General features: G+C 34.3%; 2 protein-coding genes and 1 pseudogene across 2 annotated transcripts; all 3 read right to left on the bottom strand.

Annotated features, from left to right (window-relative positions):
- Positions 1–203: 203 nt before the first annotated feature.
- LOC131650858 (secreted RxLR effector protein 161-like) lies at positions 204–812 on the bottom strand. The gene has a single exon (XM_058920566.1). It carries the CDS (start codon positions 810–812, stop codon positions 204–206), a length of 609 nt encoding a protein of 202 aa, XP_058776549.1.
- Positions 813–4,481: 3,669 nt separating this feature from the next.
- LOC131613969 (uncharacterized) lies at positions 4,482–6,212 on the bottom strand. Its single transcript, XM_058885605.1, has 3 exons — positions 5,576–6,212; positions 5,221–5,386; positions 4,482–4,673 (listed from the first exon to the last, which is right to left on the bottom strand). Exons 1-3 carry the CDS (start codon positions 6,107–6,109, stop codon positions 4,651–4,653), a joined length of 723 nt encoding a protein of 240 aa, XP_058741588.1. The 5' UTR covers positions 6,110–6,212; the 3' UTR covers positions 4,482–4,650.
- A 10,528-nt stretch (positions 6,213–16,740) lies between these two features.
- Positions 16,741–19,279, bottom strand: LOC131613962 (geraniol 8-hydroxylase-like; annotated as a pseudogene).
- Positions 19,280–23,471: the final 4,192 nt, after the last annotated feature.

Here is a 23,471-nt window from a genome sequence, read left to right as displayed (position 1 = left end):
GCCAACTGAAGTGCCAAAAACTGCAGCTTCAACACACCACCTCACTTCAGTTGGTCCAAGTTCAACATTCTTAAGCTCATCTTCAGCCTCATGAACACTTCATTTGTTACTCCCTTAGTGAACAAATCAGCCACTTGGTTCTCGCTCCGACAATATCCTAATCTTAACTTTCCATCACTCACTAGCTCCCTCAAATAACAAAATCACATCTCTATATACTTGCTCCTTCCGTGTGTAATCGGATTCTTCGCAAGGTTAATAGCAGAAACATTATCCACAAGAAGTGTATTAGCATCACCCTCATTTCTACCTAACTCCTTCATTAGATTCATAAGCCACATGGCTTGACAAGCACATAACGACGCCTCAATATACTCGATCTCACAAGATGAGAGTGCTACCACCGATTCCTTTTTCGAACACCACGAGATTGGGGTCCTACCAAACATAAATATGTATCCATCCGTTGACTTTCTATCATCCTTATCGCCACACCAATTGGAATCGGTGGAACCAAGTAAATCGCATTTTCGGCCCGTATTTGATGGCGGAAAGATAATTCCCCAACCAAGAGTTCCTTTAATGTATCTAAGGATTCTCTTGACCGCTTCCATATGAGATACCTTAGGTCTCTCCAAGATTCTACTAGCAATATCGACACTAAATGCCAAGTCCGGTCGCGTATTACACAAATAACGCAACAATCCAATCAATCTCCGATATTGAGTTGGATCCACATCTTGCTCATCCTCACTCTTGGACAGTTGTACCCTAGCTTCACATGGTGTAATGTCCACATTGCAATGCTCCATTTCACACCTCTTCGAGATCTCAAGTGCATACCTCCTTTGGTGCATGAGCAGTCCCTTTTTTTACCGTTGGAACTCTATGCCAAGAAAGTATCTCATAATCCCAAGGTCGGACATCTCAAACTCATTCATGAGTTCCTTCTTGAACTTTGAGATACTCTTCTCACAGCTGCCGATAATCAAAAGATCATCCACATATAGGCAAAGGATGATCACACCATCATTCGCATCCGATCTCACATAAACGCCATGTTCGGACACACATCGCTTAAAACCAATATCAACAAGAAAACCACCAATGCGCTTGTTCAATGATCTTGGAGCTTGTTTCAAACTATACAATGCTTTGTGCAACTTGTAATATCTCATCTCTTTATTCTTCACTACAAATCCCGGGGGGGGGTGCTCAACATAAACCTCTTCATAAAGTGGACCGTTCAAAAACGCAGATTTGACGTTCGTTTGATAAATGACCCAATTGTTATTGTTCGCAATACCAACAACCAAACAGATGGCCTCAAGCCTAGCCACAGGTGCAAACACCTCTTCAAAGTCTATACCTTCACGTTGCAAAAACCCTTTCGCTACCAATTGAGCCTTATACTTGATTATCTCACCTTTAGGATTTGCCTTCACTTTATAGACCCAACGTAGACCAATCGACTTCTTACCATAAGATAGATAAACTAACAACCAAGTGCCATTCTTCTCAACTGATTCCAGCTCCTCTCATTGCACAAATCCACTTTGGATCGCTTAGAGCCTCCTCCGTGTTCACCGGTTTAGATTCGAACATAAGCGCAAAATGGACGAAATCACCTTCATTATTAACTTCATTATCTTGGAATCTCTCGCATTCTTGGAGTCTCGAAGGCAGCACCCTTTTCCTTTCTGATCCTCTGGGATTTTCCTCATTTTAAACTCCATTCGGGGCTGCAGAACAGTTTCAAGACTAACTGGATCATCAAAAAACAGTGTTGTTGGAGCTTTGTTCTACTGGTAACCGGTTACACCTGATTGCACTGGTTGGCTGTAACCGGTTACACTGTGTTCTACAGAATTGGAACTTTATTTTTCTGCTGGTAACCAATTACGCCATTTTGCACTATCTGGTCGTAATCGGTTACACTATGACCATTGCTTCTATATTCATAAAAAACAACATCCCGACTAATTACAATATTCTGATTTCTCGCATCAAATAGTTTGTAACCACCTGTAGAATGGTATCCAACAAAAACCATTTCCTCTCCCTTGTCGTCCAACTTCTTTCTAAGTTGAACTGGCAAATGTCGATACGCTACCGAACCGAAGACTCACAAATGGCTTATATTCGGTTTGAATCTGCACCATACCTCTTCTGGTGTAAGCTTCTCAAGCTTCTTCGTATGGCATCTATTCAATAAATAGGTAAATGTAGAGATCGTTTCTCCCCATAGTTCTTTCGGTAGGCTTTTACCTCTTAACATGCTTCGAACCATATTCATTATCGAACTACGGCGTATAAGGTGGCACAATCTCATGCACTATACCCTCACCATCACAATACTTCCCAAACACAATCGAGGTATACTCACATCCGCCATCTGTTTTGAGAATCTTCAACTTGTGACCATATTGCCTCTCCGCCATGGACTTAAACCTTTTGAATACATCAAACACTTCATCCTTTCTTTTGATAATGTAAGTCCACAACTTCCTACTAAAATCGTCAATAAACATGACAAAGTACCTATTTTCACCAAATGTGTCGACTTGCATAGGCCCACAAACGTCGGAGTACACCACCTCAAGGTGCGCGTTGGTCCTATGACCCGCATCCTAGCTAAAACTCCTCATTTTGTTGCAACGCTTTGAGATCACGAAAATTCAAGTGACCAAGTCGGTAATTCCATAACCACTCCTCTCTACTTCCAGTTCTATCTAAGCACCTATGTTCCAATACTTTCAACTCAACTTTAAAGGTACTATTGGAAGCCATGGAAATCTTAAGGATCAACACACCACTAGCATCGACAACAAGCAAGATCTTATTTTCCAAACGTATGTTGTAACCTTTCTCAAGCAATTTCTCAATACTCAAAAGATTACATTTGATACCTGGAATATATAACACATCTTTGATCATAGAATGTCCACCATTATTCTTCTCGATCAAAACATCACCAACACCTTCGACCGTAAGAGTAGAATCATCCGCAAACTTCACTTTATTTTTCGCCACTTGATTGATTTGCACAAACCAATCTTTTCTCCCGGTCATATGCATCGAACAACCGGAGTCCAAGTACCACTCATCGCTTCCTTGGGTTCCATCTCAAACCGAAATCATCACATTTTGTTCCGAGCGTAAATTTTCCTCGTTTTCTGCACTACTGCAGCTTCTGACCCGTGACTCGCAACTGTAGTCCATCACCTCTGAATTCCCACTAAACTCCTCGGAAATCATCATTAAGAATGTAGCTTTATCATCCACCTCTTGCCTTGCAACCTTGGCTTCATCATCCACCTCTTGCCTTGCAACCTTGGCTTCATCCCCTTTAGATTCCCATTATTTAGCACTACATTTAGCCGCGAAATGCCAAAGTTTCCTACATTTCCAGCATTGTACTTTGCTCATGTCTCTCGGTTTTCCACCTCTCGCGTAGCTACGATCACCATAACCATTGGAGTTGCTGCTCTCACCCTTTTGTCCCATCGAGACCTTCGAATTTTGTGACTCTCCTCCACCAAAATTCTGAAAACCTTGCTTCCCTTTTGAAGCCCATTTTTCTTTCGATCTCTTACTCCTTTTGTTGAAACGAGCCTGCAAAGCTATCTCCGCCTTTACCTTATCATTTCCTCTCTCGCCCATTCTTTGTTCATGTGCTTCTAAAGAACTTTGAAGCTCATCCTTGCTCAACTTCGCAAGATCCTTCGACTCTTCGATAGCCACAACAATATTGTCGAATCTTGACGTCAATGAACGTAAGATTTTACACACAATATTTTGCTCTAGAATGGTTTCTTCACATGCCTTGATTTGGTTTACCAAACGCGTAATGCGCATCACATAATCATTGATTGTTTCCTTCTCTTCCATTTGCGTTAACTTGAATTGCCTCTTGGGAGTTTGTAACCTCACCACCTTCGCCTTCGCAGCCCCAGCATAAGCTTTTTCCAAAATTACCCAAGCTTTGCCTCGCGGACTCGCAATCACCGATCTTTTCGAAATTATTACCATCAACGCAAGAGTGAATCAAGAAGAGAGCTTTGTAGTGTTTCTTCTTCTCTTCTTTGAATGTAGCTTGATGTGTAGTTATGGGCTCAGCCCCAAGTGGTGTAACACCGTTGTTGACGATATTGAGAACTTCTTGATACCCAAACAAAACCTTCATTTGTTTCGACCACTTGTCATAATTCTTCGAATCAAGGATCAGTAGGTTGGTAGGGATTTGTTCATTGGTAACGTTACTCATTGTCGCAGCGGAATTGGATCAAAACCAGGCTTTTGATGCCAAATGTTAAAACATACAAAAATAATCAAGGTGTATCAATGGAGAATTTGGTTCAATTGGAGAAGATGAAGATTAAAGAAATAAAGAGAAATTAAGAGAGAGAGAGAGAGAGAGAGAGAGAGAGAGAGCGCGTTCAAATTGGCATTAACAACAATGAGGAGTAATGAGTCCCTTTTATAGTACAAAGTTACAAAGATTGGGAAGCTGAAAAACAACTTAAACACAAAACATAAAATTGTAAAGCTTCAGTGTAACTAGTTACGACATTTAGCATAACCGGTTACGCCACAACTGCGTCACTTCTATTTCTGAGTATCGGGGCTGTAACCGATTTCGGTAGTCGGTTAGCCAACTGTAGTGCCAAAACCTGCAGCTTCAACAATCTCCACTATTTATTTTAAAATCTAATGGTTCAGATTCATTCTCATGTTCTCATATATATATATATATATATATATATATATATATATATATATATATATATATATATATATATATATATATATATATAATTCAACTTATTCCAATAGTAAATTTAACTTACTCCAAATTACGACCTTTAAATTAGATTTATTGAATAATTAACTAAATAAAAATGCTAATTACAAAATATTAACCATCATAGAAGTTTTAATTTAAAGGCGATTTGGAGTAAGTTAAAAAAACTAATTTGAACTCCACTCTATTTGAGAAAAATATACAATAAGGCGTGCGAGAAAACACCACAGGTGCACTGCAATTCAAAAAACTAACAAAAAGAACCTCCTAAGATACATATAGATACTAGTGGTACAAAATAAACTCAAAAACATTCCTTAACCTTAAAATTAAATAATTATAAATATTTACTAACCAAGTTTTAATAAAACATAATTTAGCAGAGAGAATGAAGAAAAGAAAAAGCAACGTGTTACCTGCAAAAGTAGTAATAATTTCATTGCACCTGCTGTTCTTAAGTAAGTATGTCAACACTTCCTTCGGAAATTTATATTCAAAAGGGTCAATTTTTATCAGCACTGACTCCATGTTTTCAAAACAAACATCTTCGACTTTGGGGAAATTAGGCATGGATGAAAAAACCTATACAATAAATGTGATTCAATCAAATTCAATAGCAAAAATATACAATAAATGTGATTCAATCAAATTCAATACCAAAAATATATGATAATATAGTGATCGGGAGGGGGTTGACCCACTTGATGTTATATTGGTGGTAATAAACAAAAAAAAACGATAATATATACAATAACAAAATGTGTTGCTTACCGCAAGCGTTGGAGAAGCAAGAGTCATTGAATACACATTTTTGAACCTCTTTAGCCAGCTCATTAGGGTCTCTGCAATCTCTTTGGAAGGCTTGGGAAACCAAAGCTCAAGATCCACTTCTTCAAGGAATTGGAAGTTGTTCTCAAAGATTGGATTAGTATGATTTATACTACTAAATCGACCCGCAAAAGTAAACGATTTCAGATTTGGAGTGTTTATCTGAATTTGGAACTGGTAGATAAAAAAGGGACCAAATTGTATGATCAATTTGGAAAGTGAAGCATTTGACACAATCAATTTTGTTTTTCCCAATATTTTGCAAGACTCAAGTATCAAAGTTGTTAGCTTTTTACAACTCGAAAACGGGTCGACACAACCATTAATGTTATTTCCTAAGAATCTGACTTCTTTTAGATGACAGTATGTTAATTCCGGAAGGTCTAAAGATTGTGTGAGTATCATTCTCCCTATTGTTGTACTAAGTGAGAGATTAAGATACTTTATAGATTGACATGAAAACATAAATTGGGACATTGCTATATATTTTAGGCGATGATAAGCATTACCAATATCATTAATTGATATTCTCTCCAAATTATGTGACTTTCCATATTTGAAGATCTTGATCAATATTTGAATGGAAATTACACCATCATAATCGACAACTATAGTTTTCAAGGAGGCGAAACGATCACGATGGCTTAAGAATTTGTTTATAAAATTCCTGAAATTGAGGGACTTTGGAAATTGGGTTTTGTTTGCTATTAAACTAGGGACAAATTTCCATAGACTCTCCCACCTTTTGGACAATACAGATGTTTGGACGGCCTCTTGTGTTGATAAGAATGTCATTATGTATGTCAATATACAGTCGGGAAGCATACTTATCCAATCCATTCTTCTTGGACTACGCCTTAGATTCTCCATATTTGGAGGTTCTTCCTTTGCATTCTCACTCCTTAGTTTCATCTAAACAAATAAAAAGAAAATATTTACAATCATTTATAAAGTTACCTCTATCAAAATTAAAACTTAAGGGATCAATCCCTAGAGGGAGTTAATATAAATAATGGTCTACAGATATTTACTATCTGATCTTCACTAATCAAATAATCATAGAAACTAACCATATGGAAATCTATAATTCTATAAAATACATATACAATAGACTATACTTGTGAAAACCCGTTATTTAGTTCATCTATCAAAACACGCTATTCAATATGATTTTCAACATGTGAAGATTCTAATAATTGCTTAAATTCAAGTGAAGTGTACCCTTTTAGTGGAGTAAATAGTTTATTTAAACTTTTATAATTAGTGAAGAATTTAAAAATCCTAAGTGTGTTGTAGCTTCAAGTTATCATACTTTTATGGTGTAATATAATAGTATCTCTTTAGAACAATAATTGTCATTGATAATAATGGAAGCGAGTGTATCACTTTCAGTCAAGTTGGAGAATATCAGTGATGGATGAAAATACACATGTTGAAAAAAATACCACATAGTATTCTAAAAGAAGAGGGAGTCTCTCTCCCTCCCTCTCTCTCTCTCTCCCTCCCTCTCTCCCTCCCTCTCAAGAGGAAGCATCTTCTAATCAGCAAAAGAAGACTCAAGTCGTATAAACATGATTCTATATCCACGACAACTCTCTTCACATTCATATCACACTTCATAATCATTTTTGTCATCATAGACATAACATTCATTCATGCTTCACGCATCATATATCATAAGTCTGCATAGTGAGCATAGTCCAGTCAGATCTTGGTCATTCCATCACCTAAAATCACATGGACCTCAAGAAGGGAATTCTCAAGCAAGGATTTCTTTCAAAGACAAACAGGCATTACCCCTGTCAGTAAAGATCTTCAGCAAACTTCCTTAGTGAAGTCACCAGCCATGTCAAAATGGCAATCTTAACCAGGCACACATACTCTCTCTCTCTCTCTCTCCTTAACTAAAAAATGGTTAAATGCACCTTATTAAGATGTTTATTGCTAAAATACAAATTCATAAAAATAAGTGGGTGTATTTAGCAAGTTTTAACTAAAAAGTAGTTAAATACACCCTAAGGTGCATGTTGGTAAAATAGACCTTCATAAACACAAGTTGATCTATTGTAGCAGACATATATATATATATATATATATATATATATATATATATATATATATATATATATATATATATATATATATATATATATATATATATATATATATATATATATATATATATATATATATATATATATATAAATTGTGTGTGTATGTGCGTGCACACTTGTGTGTGTATGTGAAAGAGTGTGTGCGCGTGTGTTCATGTGTGTGTGCGTACGTTCGTGTGTGTGTGAAAAATCTAAAACACATTAGAGACGTAAAAAATATTCTCACGACAATTTTTCATCATTTAGATATTGTCTTTATGTCAAAATATATGCTTTGAAATACTAAGTTTCAGAGGATAATAAAATCTCCAATATACCATTTTCAATTTCGATTATAATTCTGTCATAAAACCCTAATAATTTAATTTAATTATTGAATGAATAAATCCTAGAAAATTTAAATAAATTGACTAATTCCTAAAGGAATATGACAAAATAAACACATACCTTGTAATTACAAAATATTCACGATTTAGATTATGGTCAAGAATGATTCTCAACTCTCACAGAATAAACCTGAGGTATTCAAGTAAATGAATTTCAAAGTTAGATCTTGTTAATATTTTATAAATGAATAATAAAAGAAAAATTGAGTCAAGATCGACTTACTGAAAGGTGATGTGCGAGAGAGAATGAAGATGACGGCGGACAAGTAAGGAAGAGAGAAATCGCATCCAGTATATATATAACTTAATACCTAGAAAGGATACTCACGGGCCATCTTTTGTAAGCAACAAAACAAGTGGGCTGGGCTAATTTTTTAAGTTAACCTAAAATTGAAAAATTTACTTTGTACCCCAACAATTAGTATTATACCCCTACAATTTTTAAAAATACCAATTTTACCCTTCCATATTTCTAACAATTTTATCATTTTACTATTTATAAAAAAAATCAGAAAATTGTACCCATACGCATACAAACCGGAACACTTTTTGAAAGTGTTCCGGTAAAGAAATTATCATACCGAAACACTTTTTAAAAGTGTTCCGATATAAAAAAAATAGTTAATTCGTCAGAATTTTCACTTTTCTTGCAAAATCATTTTTCATTCCGGAACTCTTTGGCAAAGTCTTCCGGTATGTAAAATAAAAGTTAAACCTTACTACCAGAACTCTTTTGCATAGTCTTCCGGTAAACAAAATAAAAAATTGACTATCGGAACTCTTTTGCAAAGTCTTCCGGTATGCAAAATAAAAGTTAAAAATGACTACCGGAACTCTTTTGCAAAGTGTTCCGAAACACAAAATAAAACTTGAAAAATGTAAGAAAATGACTACCGAAACTCTTTTGCAAAGTCTTCCAGTATGCATAATAAAAGTTAAAAGACAAAATAATAAATTAGTTAAAAATACAAAAGGACAAATTTGATATTTTTCATAAAAGGTAGGGGTATAAGGATTATGTTGGGTATAAAGTAAAATTTTCCCTAAAATTGTGTATTTTTGACATATTTCATCAAGCCACAAATCGAAAGATTAAAATATAATTTATCTAAAATCGATAAAACTAAATATGCATTAACTATCCAAGTTATAATTATTTCAACACAATGAAAGTTCGGATGGCTCAATTTTTATTAAAAGTAAATTATATTTATTTTTATTATCTTCATTGTAATTATTCTAATATTTACATGTTATCATTAACACCTTATCTTTTTATAAAATAAAAGATGCTTCAAATGTTATTATTCAAAACCATTTTTTGTTTATCATAAGTTTTTTAATGGAGATTATCCTATTTAAGGCGTGTTAGACATTAAACATGGAAAGTTCTCCCATTCAAGGTTCAGAATTTCATTCGCCATACTGTAGATATATTATTTCTACCTAATAGACCCAATTTTCATTTGTTTCATACTCATCAATTTAGTCCAAAAAAAAAGTTGATTACTAATTTCTTCCTCTGGTTGGCTTTCTTTACAATCTATAATACCTAAATTGTGTTGGGTTTTAAGGGGGTAGATTTATCCCCACATTTCTTAGATATATGACACGAATGGTGCTTATAAATATTTGGGAGACCTCACCATAAAGACCGATTTTGTATGGACGAGTTAAGCTTAACTCAAATTCTTTAGTGCTATTAGAGTTCGATTCAAGATCCTTCGAGCCACCTGTTAATAGCTTTTGGCTATCAAGTTTCCAATCTTGAACGTGATCGAGTGTGTTAAAGAGTCCTACATTAGATAATATGTGGCATGAAAATATATTTGTAAGTGGGGATAGTCATCGCCTTACTAATTAGTTTTGTAAGGTTGAGTTAGGTCCAATCACAATTATAAGATGGTATCAAAGCTTGGCTTAGATATGTTATTGGGATTCTGGCATTTTCCTTGCTTTTTGCTCATTTATGCTCGAGCATAAAGGGGGTGTTTGAATTTCTTCTTTTACTGTAGCCCGACCCTAGTCATATAATTGTGGCATTTGGCTTGCCTTTGAAGACTCAAAATCCTATGTTGTGTTGGCTTGGGCAAGATGAATTTTGTCCCACATTTATTAGAGATATATGTTGTATGATATTCATAAGACTTGTGCAACCCTTACCTTAGAATCCGACTTTGGATGGATTAGTTAGGCCTAACCCAAATTCTATGACTAGGAAAACAACAAACATACCTTTTTAAAATTTACAAGTAAACAGAACTAATAAGAAAATGGTCACTCTCAATTTTATTCTTTTATATATACTCGGTATGTTATTTCTGCTACTGAAACATTATACAACAGTGTACAAAATGCACAATTACAAGATTTTTTGCATACTCAAATCATAGTATGCTCATAATACAACATGAGATGGAAACAGAATTCACAGTGGAACTAAAATAAGGGAAATACTTCTTTCAAGTCCTGCATCCACGCTGCTTTTCCTTCGGCCAACACCTACTTATCTGAAAATAAACAACGAGAATGAGGTGAGATATTTAATATTTGTGGAGTTCCTCTATCCTACGGGTCCACTCGGTTCTAAAGGGTTCACTATCCTCATTTATTGGGATAATTTCCTCTTCTACCTCAAATATCACATGATCATGCGAGTAATGGGGTCCGAGATCTACTCGATCTCATCTCATGTGTGAATATTATACATCAGGTTCATTATAATCCATTTGTAACCTCGGGAGTTCAAAGCATAACGGGATGTCTTTCCCCAGCCATGTAACACCTGAGGCCGATGAAGGCGAGGGGTGGTTGCACCGCATGTAACACTCGAAGGCTGAATATGGCAAGGAGTGGTCGCCACATCGGAATGAGAGAGATCCTAAGGCCGTGCAGGTATGGGATTGAATGGCTGAAGGAAAGCTTATAAGGATTGATGGGTACTACCTATACCAACAAGATGCATCTTCTTTTCGGTAGCCGTTCTATAAGAACTCCATAGTTAAGCGTGCTTGACTTGGAGCAATTCTAGGATGGGTGACCATCTGGGAAGTTTCCCGGAAAGCGTGCGAGTGAGGTCAAAGCATGCTGAAAAGACTTCTGTTGGTTTGTGGGGTCAATCGATCATCCCGGAAGCAATCTAGGGTGTTACAAATGGTATCAAAGCCATACCTCTCCCAGTACGATGTGGTTCGAGGACGAACCATGCGGAAGCTGGTGGGCATGTAACACCCGAGGCCGATGAAGGCGAGGGGTGGTTGCACCGCATGTAACACTCAAAGGCTGAATATGGCAAGGAGTGGTCGCCACATCAAAATGAGAGGGATCCTAAGGCCGTGCAGGTATGGGACTGAATGGTTGAAGGAAAGCTTATAAGGATTGATGGGTACTACCTATACCAACAAGATGCATCCTCTTTTCGGTAGCCCGTTCTATAAGAACTCCATAGTTAAGCATTCTTGACTTGGAGCAATTCTGGAATGAGTGACCTTCTGGGTAGTTTCCTAGAAACCATGCGAGTGAGGTCAAAGCATACTGAAAAGACTCGTGTTGGTTTGTGGGGTCAGTCGATCATCCTGAAAGCAATCTAGGGTTTTACAAGCCATAACCCACCATGTGAGTTGGGATTCGGGTAACGTCAAATCCACAGATTAAGGGACATCTTTCCCTGACCAAAACTCAATAATTGAGTTGGGATTTAGGTCACGGAGTGCCCTCTCATCGAGGAACCTCTTTCCCAAGCCTTAACTAATCAATCGAGTTGGGATTCGTGTCACGAAGGTCCACTAGATTAATATCAACCTTCCCTGGTCAATGTTATTCATCAGCCTCAACTTAGGCTATAAACAACATATCTACTCTCCCGACTACGATAACAAATCCTAGGAATTGGCTCGGATAATCCCCACACAAGTTTAACTCAGTTCTTTTTAAAACCTAATGTTCGCCACGCATACTAACGATGGTATTATTTATCACCAAAAAGTCCATTTTAAGTTGTCGATACATGCACCAAATAGGGATCCTACGTGCCGAAGATACCCTATATGTAGAACTACTCAACCTATGGTTTCTTTATCAATCAAGGTTTATGTAAGAAATACAATCATGTTATTCGGATTACATTACTTATCCTAAGTGATTTTCCATACGGGTTAAATCTAATTATATCTCCCATCAAAGGATTGATTTCTCACAACAACTGTGATGTTAAGCATTACAATAGTGCATATACGTATCTAGGGTTTCCGGCTCATATGAGTGCTCTCGATCTTGCATACAAATCTTAGTGTGTATACATTCTTATTACCACTGAAGGTATCGTACATTTGCATGAGCAACTGAGTAAGTTTCAAAATTTTAAGAATCACATATCTCAAACATATGATCATAACATGTAATAATAAGAACAACAACAAAAATGATCAATTGTGATGTTATTAACTTGGTTTCATACATATTAGATGATGAGACCCTATCTAGAGGGGGGATAATAGATCCCCTAATTCAAAATAAAGTTTTAAGGTCTTTGAAAAGAGTTTAAACTTTGGATAGCAGAATGTTCGCGTTTAGATCAAAAATCGTCTAAACTGAATGAGTTATTGGAAATCGGATACGCGCAACCGAGTTTGGTATGACAATGAGACAATCAACGTTAACAATTGAATTCTCAAATTTATAGTTACTGTGGACACAAGCCAATCAATTTCCAACCAATTTAAAAAACAAAACAATAAAGTGTCAAATTATCGAACACTTGGTGTGAGATTGATTTTTCAAAAATTTCTTTCAAGTTCGTTGATGTTCAAATACTCTTACAACAAAGTGATTGCGAGGCTATTAACAACTCAACGACGATCAAAAACTATTTCTTGAATTTTCTTCAAACTTTGAACTTGGAATAAAAACTCTCACAGTTTTTCCAATGAAACCTCCTATGATTCTCAACCCCGTCTTAGGTTAAAATAAACCTAAATTTAACGTTATCAACCATGTCTATATGGCACCCAAACAATGAATGATTATGTATACTTTGTTTGTGTGTATGTATAGAGGTTCAAGATGATGAGCAATCTTAGTAGGTGTTTATAGTTTCATTCATTTGAAAAGATAGTGTATGATATATATATATATATATATATATATATATAGCTGTGATATTTGGGGACAAAAGAAAGACTTAGAATCCAACAGAAAAACAGTTTTTTAGAATTTGCTTCATTATTTGTCGACACATGCAAGTTATGTGTCGACACATGATGGTAAACATTGATGCATGTGTCGACCTGTAGCATGTCATGAGTCAACTGATGTAATTGCACAAATCGACCTATATAAGTTTTTTGACTTCACACAAATATACAAAGAGTTTTTGCTTTAAAATGATAGCACATGAGCCGACATGAAACACGTATGTTTCGATACATGCAAGTGATTTTTGTGCAAAAGGTGATTTTTCATGCATTGTACTAAATGACAACCATTCCAAACAGGTTCTAGATGGTTTCTAAGATTCCTAATGACTTCTAATGCAAGGGTGCACATATATACTCGGAGATTGACTGTGTTTATTTTAAAGTGCCTTTATTTAAGTGTAGGTGGACTGATGGTAAAACTGTTGTAGAAACCGATGAATTAGGATTCACTAGACTTGATCTTCGAAAGGAAACTTACAATAATGAACCATTCATCATGGCAAACCAAGCAAAACAAGTTTTTTATGTCACTGATCCATTTAACACTAGATGGTCAATTGTTCTTCAAGGAAAACATTTTCCCGATAGTATTGATGAAAATCAAGATTTTAACTATGAGACTCCTTGTTTAGCCACACGTGTAAGTCAATCATCCGAAGAAAATGATTTAGATGATGTGCATGTTATTCGTCATGATCATGAAGAGGGCATATGGTAAAACTAGTAAGTAAATAGTTTTTTGCTTTTGTTTCTTAATCATTTGTTTTAGTTTTGATGTAGAATTATAAAGTGTGTGCCATTTTGGGTTTACATTTGGTGTTAATCAATGAATAATTATGTTTCAATGAGGAATGGGAAAATGTACAATGTCTCTGTTTCAGGAATCTGCAAAATATGGTTATGCATTCTGTAATATAGTTCAGTAAATCAGGTGCAGACGACAATAGAAAAAAATAATAAAACCATAACCCCTCAGTTTCTAAAATAAATCGATGTAAGAATATTGGGCGCGCCATCCACTTATGAAAATAATAAAAATGATGACGCTGGTAATCGAACCCACGTGCAGTTAACTTAACCCCTCAGTGTTTTATTAACTGGGGTGTTAAGTAGTAACCTTTTAAGACGCCCTTGCATACCTCACTTCCGTAACCGACATCAAAGCATTTTGCGTCTGTCGTTACATGTGTTTTTTGTAGTAGTGTCTGCTCATCATTTACCAATTTCATTTATTTGAAATAAGAAAGAACTTGAAAACATATGAAGAGTGGGAAAATTTATGGTATGACAGCATGCCAAATGTGCAAGCAAACAAGAATCTCATTTAAATTCAAAAACGTTGTTTCAACTTCGAGGCCTCTTGAACTTCTCCATATGGATCTCTTTGATCCCTCAAGGACTAAAAGCCTAGGTGGTAACTACTATCGTTTTGTTACTATATATGATTGCTATAGATTTTGTTGGAACACCTTTATACGTAGTAAAGATGGGACTTTTTCGGCTTTCACACGTTTTCTTATCAACAGCCCATCTTCAACGGCATTAATTTTTGTAAATGTCAATGTTACACATCATTTACCACATAAGCAAAAATAAACCTCGTTACTGCCATTTGAACGGAAATAACTAACTTGATACGTTTTGAAAAGTTGAGAAATCAAAATGGTCTCTTTAAAAGTTAAGGGACCAAATTGGTGCCCGAATACAAGATAAGGGACGAAAAAAAGGTATTTAGCGTTCATCTTCATCCATGCAAGATTTTGGTCTTCTTAAATCCCTTAAGATGACCAATCGCCCTCTTAAGGCCCCCTTGACCAGAGAGGTTATATGGCATCATTTTATCATCAACTAGACAAAGTGCAATATGAAAGGCGCATCTGCCATAATCATGGTTGTATGTGTTGGAATTTTAAAAAACTATCAAGCAGACTTCCTAGGAGCTTTTGCTGAACCAATTGGCCCTGATTCTGCTTTCTCTACAAAGGTCTTCGGTGCTCTTTGAGCCATTTAACTAGCTCATGGTCTCAACTACTCCAACCAACGGTTGAAAACATAATCGAGTCTAGTGGTTTTAGCCTTCAACAACCAAGTCTTGATTCCTTGGTGTCTAAGGCTTTGTTTGGGAGTTTGGAGGGGGGGGGGGGGGGGGGGGGGAAGTGAAGAGAAGACTTCCTAAAATGATTTTTTTTTTTAAAATATTTAGAAAAATAATTGACATTTTTTGAAAGAATGTTTTGTAAAGAATGATAAAAGAGTTTTATTGTTATTATATTTTTAATTTTCAAAATATTATAACAACATAAAATATATTTGGAAAATTTATGCAAGTCCTACAAAACTCTCACTTAATACAAATTTTGAGTTCCTACAAATTAAGGGGATTTTGGTATTATAAATAAAAATAAACCTTTCCAACCAAAATCTTTCAATTTTTTCCAATCAACCCTTCCCTTTTTAAAGCCCTCTCCAGTTTTCCCCTCTATACTCCCCGTACATGTCCCAAGAAATCGATGTGTCCCAAGAAACCGATGGTTCAACTGCTAAAAAAAACATTAACCTTATAATATCTCGTATCTATATATAGGACAATAATTGCGCATAATCTCTTTCCAACATCAGTCATTCTCTTCATTCCCTCTATTTTTCAATTCTCTACCATGCCTAGTTTTCTTAGAAATAAGGGTTAATAGTAATTCACTCCAGTAATGTTAGTGAATTTTGTTTCCCCCGCCCCCTCCCTACCTTTTGGCAACGGTTCTTTCAAAAAAACTGTTGCCAAAATCTGCCTTTGACAACGGTGGGGATAAACCAAAACACACTCATATTACAGGGGATAAATTACTATTAACCCTATAAATAATGTATTCAAGAACAAACTAAGATTACCTAGCTTTAGATTAAAAGTTCTCTAAAGGGTTTGTTTGTTTTTCCTCCATTTTTAACTATTTGTTGCTTCTATTGTTTTTCGATTTTTCATTGATATTTGTCATCCTGAATGGAATAGATCATTTCTTATTTTATTCAGTTTTCTTATATATAATATTTTGTGATTTGTCATTAAAAAAATATATTAAATATATCTATACATAAAATATAATTGAGTAATAATTATACACAAAATACACATTAATATTTACTATCAATATTTCTTAATTGTTACTACCAATAATTTTTAATAGAAGTGAAACAATGGTATTATTAGCCGCTTACATAAATTTAGAGGAAGGAAGTGTCGTTATACCAATTTAATTGATAGTTATACATGAACACTAAATAAATACATTCATATAGAAAATAAAAAATTTATTGGGAAGGAGTAGAATAAACTACAAGAGTCTCTATAAAATATTCACAGTCAAAAACAAAAGTATACAAATGTAGGAAATTTAATTTACTATATTGTTTTAGCATACACCTCCATAGACTTTGGAGTGGAAACTTATAAATTACAAACCCACACACTATTATACAAAATTATTAAAGTAAAAGAAAAAACTAGATTAAAGTACAATATACTCGCCTAAAACCAGGTCCATCTCAACCCAATCTCCCGCAAGCTTAAGATAATACATTGATCTGATTAATACTCAATACACTTTGTTTAGTGCAACCGGAATAGCTCTTAGAGATTTGTCCAAATTCATGTCCTTAAACTCCATATTATTTTCAAGTTTCCAATCAAATGAGTTGATCAATGATCCCAACATCAAATGCAACATCCTCACAGCCAATGGTGATCCTGGACATATACGTCTTCCACTCCCAAATGGTGTAAGTTTAATGTGTCGACCTTTCACATCAATTTCCGATCCAATAAACCTTTCTGGTGAAAACAAATGAGCATCCTCCCATATGTCTGTTCTACCAATAGCCCATTCATTGATCAAAACTTGAGCACCCTTTGGAATTGTGTATCCTGATATTTCCACATCTACCCTTGCTTTTCGAGGAAGCAACATTGGAGCTGGAGGGTATAAACGTAAACTCTCTTTTACCACTGCTTGTAAGTATGGAAGCCTATCCATGTCTGATTCATCAACTGGATTTCCTAATCCAATAACCTCCTCAAGTTCTTTTTTTGCTTTTGACATAATCTCTGGATTGCGTACTAGTTCACTCATTGCCCTTTCTAATCCATATGCTGTTGTATCTGTTCCCGCCACAAGTAGATCCTATTAAATATACAATAAGGACATGTTAAGCAATGATATTTTATTAATAATATAGAATATGATATGTTTAAGATATGTATAAAAAAAAATCAAAATTAAATATTCAGTTAAATTATAATTTAACAAAATTAAATTCATAATACAGTCTTTAACACATTATTAGATTAGAAAAATGTAAAATATAAGATATTGAAATATTTATATCGTCTAGGTAAACAAAGGCAGCTTCCAAATTTGGTTTATCAAGGTCCGTAGAAAATGAAAGGAATGTTGCAAAAAGAAAGAAAAGTTGCAAAATGCAAGTATCATTTGAGTATATAAAACTTTCCAGTATAAATAATATTAATTATATTTAAAAAGAAAGTAATACCAATTAAAGCAATTGCATGGATGGAACTGTGGTGCTCCCTATTAAGTCCATTGCTAATTACCATTAGAGCAATTAATGAATGGTCATATATATGAATTACAGTAAATTTTAAAAATTGGTATTGATAGTAAACTTATGGAAAATAAAATCAATTTTAAAAAATTATAACTATGTACTCAGAATTAATTAGGAAAATAATGAAAATGACTAGGAACCAATGGTCTAAAACAAAAGGAATGAATTAACTAGGATATTAATGGAAAAGACTAGGAATGAACGGTCATGAAACAAAAGGAATGAATGGTCAGTCTAAAGAAGAATCTAATAAAAAAAAAATAGAAAGTGACGTATCCAGGAAGTATCGGAGTATCGCCTCTGGATTGGAATTTTTTAATGTATCCTTTTAAATAAATAAATTTGGATATTGACGCCGTATCAAATACGACTTGGAGAGATTTTGACGTATAGTGCATGATTATATAAAAGTAAAAGATAAAAGGGTGAAAAAGAAATGAAAATACGTACAAGTAATAGATGTTTAATCTGCTTTTTATCCATCTTCTGAATATCTTCTTTGGAAATGTCCAACATGGTGTCTAACATGTCATTGTTTGAGATATAATGTTCGCTTTCTCTCAACTTCATTCGTTTGTCAATTACGGTATCCAAGGTTTTAAACACCTTTGAAATATTATTAGAAGTGAGTCTTTTGATTCCTTGTGGGTCAAAAATCTTCAACACAGGGAAATGATCACAGATGTTTGGTGTTCCAACAGCTCTCAAGAGAGTGGACACTATATCCTTATATTCATCCTCCAAAGACTCAACAAAATCTTAAGACACAAAAGTGTAGGACAGAAAATTAATGCAAGCCTTGAAAGCAGCTCTTCCAATATCAACAGCTTCACCAGTTAAGCTGCTTTTATGCATGTCATTGAGAAGATCTTTGAGTTTCATGCGTCTAAGTTCTTGACTTGCGTCAAGAGTCTTGTTTGAGAATAGATTATTATGACATATTTTCCTAAGATGCTGCCAGAGAGGTGAAAATGGGAGAAAAACTAAGCTAAAGTTGTTGTGCTTGTGAGTTGTTGCGTTATGAGGAACAGATCTATCAGTGAACAAAGAATCATGAGTGTGGAGAATTTCTTTGGCCATATCAGAAGAAGAGATTATTATAGTGGTTTCAGTGCATAGGTTTATACGCATAACAGGACCATAAAACGTAGCAAAATTTGCGAGTGTTTGTTGTGGCTTGTTGTACAAATCAACAACGTTTGACATGATAGTGAAAAAGGAAGGTCCAGGTGGAAGCTTGTAGTTTGAATTTTTTGTTCTTGCATAGAGTGAAGTGCTAAAGTATGTGACAATGCATGTCAACAAAAAGAGCAGTGCACTACTCACATAATCCATGTCTGAGATAAACAAGGCAAACATAATTAATAGTCACGTAAACAGGAGGTATTATAAATTATCATATGAAAGCAAGGGAAATTAGTGCAAGATTAGTTAAAGCTAAAAATAATTAGAAAGAAGAGGCAATTAATTACCTACTACTTCTCCAAAGTCACCAGCAAAGGTATTAATTCAGAGATGGAAGGACTTTTGCATTTTGCTTTCTACTTCACCCCAATTTATAGGAGGAGAACATGAAGCTATTAGATTTTTTTTTTTGTGTTTAAAATATTAATGTTATTAGATGTCACTAGAGCGCTCAAATTAGATCATTCGATTCTAAACAAGTTGGAGTTGATTGTGAAGGACTTTTGGCTTTTTAGAACCGGGGAAAAAAATCCTATTGTTGTATTGACTTAAAAAATTATTATTCAAGCTCACTTTTTTATTGACCTAGAATAATATTGAAGTATTGAACACAACAGAAACTAAATAATATGAGGAAATTGTGAGATAAACACAAAATTATTAAATATTAATTTGAATATATTAATATTTAATATTAAAAAAAAAGTTGAATAGAATAAATATAATTAAAAAAATTATTGTGTTGTTTTGGTGTTAGATAACATAAATATTAATATTTTTCTTTTGAATTTATAGTTAACTGGCCTAACAAACAACCCTCGGTTAATTCGGACTAGTCCTAATGAGTAACGGACTTATTAAGGGCAGACTAAAAAACTTGAAAAATATAGACTCTAATTTTAGGCTCTAAAAAGATATGATTTCTTATATTTCTAATTCAAATTTAAATCTTCATTTAAATTTGATTTGATATTCAATAGCTGTCAAACAATTAACAACAACTCTGATTAAATCTCAATCAGAAACTTTGCATCGAGCAATATCCATTATGGCATGCTGACAAGGGACAAATATTGCACTGCACACATGTTAGAATATTGTGTTTCACATGTTATACCTGAACATACAACTTAACTCTTTTCATAGATCTTCTTTGTATTGTGAGTCTTGGATAGAATAAGTCTAAACTAAAACTACAATAAAATTTGTCTATTGTCACAGACGAGATGTGACAACATACATGTTGGAACATCGTGTTCCACATGTGTCTAATTTGCACCAGAAATAGATTGAACATATTCCTTGTTGTTTTACATAATGCAGTCAATCCAAAAGGAACAACAATTTCTCCCTTTGAAAATTTTTGGCAACACAACTCATCAAGCACAAGCACAACTGAGTATCGAAAGATATCTATTACTTAGAACAAACATCAACAACAACAGAAGAACATCCCTCAGAGCATACATCAGCGGCAGAAGCAAAATAACAACCTCATATATCAACAGCATAGCATTTGCTACACATCAGTCAGTTGACACACAATGATGCTCCCATAAACAGTTAACATGCAATAATTAATGATATGTTAGTCATGCATGCACCAAAGTTAATAGTTAGTAGTCAGAGTTCAAGAGCTACTACTAACATACAAAGATATCAACACACACATTCACACAAGGTTGAGCGCCTGATGCATGGCCAGATGCTTCAGCATGTATGCACACAACATTAGTTCGTGCTAATTAGAACATCATTCAGTACTAAGCACAATAGGATAACTCATTAGAACCTACGCCACAAAGTTAGTAGTCAAGATAGTAGTTATACCACTCCACTACAGGCACAATTTCTCCCCCATTTTTTCCATAATTTAGCTAAGGAGCTCCTCAAAAATCATTCAGTCGGCATAGAGGTTATATGTTAGCACATACACACATCATATCAGGAGTGGACAAACGTCAACCAATAACATAGATGTTGAGCATGATGCTAAAGCATCATGACAATGATTGGTACAAAATCTTATTACAAAACAAGAATAAAATATGCACATAAACAAGGGCCAAAACAAACTAAGAAAAAACGTATGGAAATAATGGGTCTTCAGAGTTGATCTCTAGTCCAACCATCTGAATTCATGAAGGTAACCCATTCTTTATCAGCATCTGAGTCACTCTCTTGCACAGGTTTCATCTTCGAGATCTTCTTCTTTGTCATAAATGTCTTTCCATTCACATATGTACCAACCGATGGTCCACCATTTACAGAAGTGGAACAAACCTCATTGGTCTTATTTTTCTCAGCCTCAAAAAAATTATCAATAGCCTTATTGATATTAATTCCCTTGTTAAAGGAACGCTTCTTTTTATTCTCATAATTTTGACTCATTTTGAAGAAAATATGCTCTTGATGGATAGGAGAGGGGAGAGTTCTCTGCAGATTGTTCTTGTTTGTAATGAAGGTCCAAATAAAAATATGTTTTGAAATAAGGTAAGTCTGCATTATTTCATGTGCAGCAGAAACAAAAAGGAGAACAAATTATTTAGACCCTCACAACTTTAACTGCTATAGACCCTCACAAATGCAAATACCAAGAGCACACGTCAAATTGTTAAACTGATTTGCATCCAACGTTTTAGTGATAATGTCAGCCATTTGTTTTTCAATTGCTATATGCTCAAGGCTAACAATTTTATCTTCCCCAAGTTCCCTGATGAAATGATGGCTTATGTCAATGTGCTTAGTTCTGATGTGTTGAACATGATTCTTTAAAATATTCATAGCACTCAAGTCGTCACAGAACAATGTGATGACATCTTTTTCTGCATTGTACTCCTTCAACATTTGTTTCACCTAGAGCAATTGAGTGCAACTGCTCCCTACAACTATATATTCAGCTTTAGCAGTGGATAATCTGATAGAATTTTTCTTCTTGATGAACCAAGATATTAAGTTATTGTCAAGGAAGAAAGAACCACCATATGTGCTTTTTCTATCATCTGCACGTCCAACCCAATCAACATCGCAATATCCTACTAGTATTAAGTTACTTTCATGAGAGTAGAGAATACTATAATCACATGTCTCATTAATATACATCAAAATTCTCTTCACTTGAGCGAGATGACTAGTCTTGGGTTTGGCTTAATAACTAGCACAAACACATGCAAAAAAAATGTGATGTCTGTCTACTTAGTATGAGGTTGAGCAGACTTCTAATCATGCGTCTGTATAAACTTTGATCTACCCCAACTCCATTTTCATCTTTGGTGACTTTCACATGTGTAGCAGCAAGAGTTCTTTTGTGACTAGCATTATCAAGGTCAAACTTCTTCACCCTATCTTTGTCATTTCATTTAAAATAAATTTACAAGAAATTAATCTTTACAAACATGTCTTTTGTAGTTATTTTGCTTTTCAAACATATTTTTCACCAATCAGTTTAGTCTAAAAATAGTTTTAAAAGCGTTAAGAATGTATTTGTACTATTTCATTATTTCAAATACGTTATTATATACTACTAAGAAGAATAATAATAATAATATTAATATTTCACATTTTATGGACCCCCTCTAGACCATGTTTTTTGAACTCACTAAAGACTGCAGACACTATATAGCAGAATTTATTATAGTAAAACAAATTTGGGGTTGGGCTCAGGTTAAGTGTTTGTTCTCGCCACAACTGTACATGTCATAAAATTAGACAACTTGTGAATCCATGAAAATGAAAGGTTTTTAGGTTTTTGCATATAAACTAACATATATATATCACTATTACTATTCTTAGATATTAATGACTAATTTACAGTTATTTTTGTGGTTACAATTTTTTCCAATTATTATTACTAAAATATAATAAATATTTTTTATTTAATGCAAATACTATTAATTAAAGATAATTGAAAAAAAAGAAAGGAGTTATATGTCAAAAATAATGAAAATGACATTTATTTAACAAATTTTCTCAAAATTTCATTATTACATCTATATTTTTTTAAGCAAAGATTAGATTAAAAATAGTAACCCAATTACAAAATCTGATAAAGAATTAAAAAAAAAAAAAACTACAAATCAAATGAAATTTAGACTAAATAATACAAAGGAACTTTGTAAAATTCAAAAAAATTACATTTGAATCTAGTAATATCATCTATAAAGGACTATTTTCATGCTAAATTTTTTTTAATAGACAGTGATACTATTAAAGAGACTAAAAGGGATACTCAACCCAATAACAAACCGAAAAACTCAAACTATTTAAAACAAGTGAGCGGAAGGATCTTTCAAATGTGAAAATTACAGTTATCTATAAGCTTATAATAAGAAAATAACCACCT

This window comes from Vicia villosa, linkage group LG1 (assembly GCF_029867415.1).
Source record: "Vicia villosa cultivar HV-30 ecotype Madison, WI linkage group LG1, Vvil1.0, whole genome shotgun sequence".
Lineage (NCBI taxonomy): Eukaryota > Viridiplantae > Streptophyta > Magnoliopsida > Fabales > Fabaceae > Vicia > Vicia villosa.
The sequence above is the reverse complement of the archived record's forward strand: the minus strand, read 5'-3'. Positions and strand labels throughout refer to the sequence as shown.

What these genes read in the sequence shown, in the direction of transcription:
- LOC131650858 (XM_058920566.1), bottom strand. Translation starts at nt 812, where the DNA reads ATGGAGCATTGCAATGTGGACATTACACCATGTGAAGCTAGGGTACAA.
- LOC131613969 (XM_058885605.1), bottom strand. Translation starts at nt 6,109, where the DNA reads ATGTCCCAATTTATGTTTTCATGTCAATCTATAAAGTATCTTAATCTC. An exon ending in TTGCTTCTCCAACGCTTGCG is followed by an intron (nt 5,387 to 5,575) that starts GTAAGCAACACA and finishes TTTATTGTATAG; the next exon opens with GTTTTTTCATCCATGCCTAA. An exon ending in AATTATTACTACTTTTGCAG is followed by an intron (nt 4,674 to 5,220) that starts GTAACACGTTGC and finishes TTGAAGCTGCAG; the next exon opens with GTTTTGGCACTACAGTTGGC.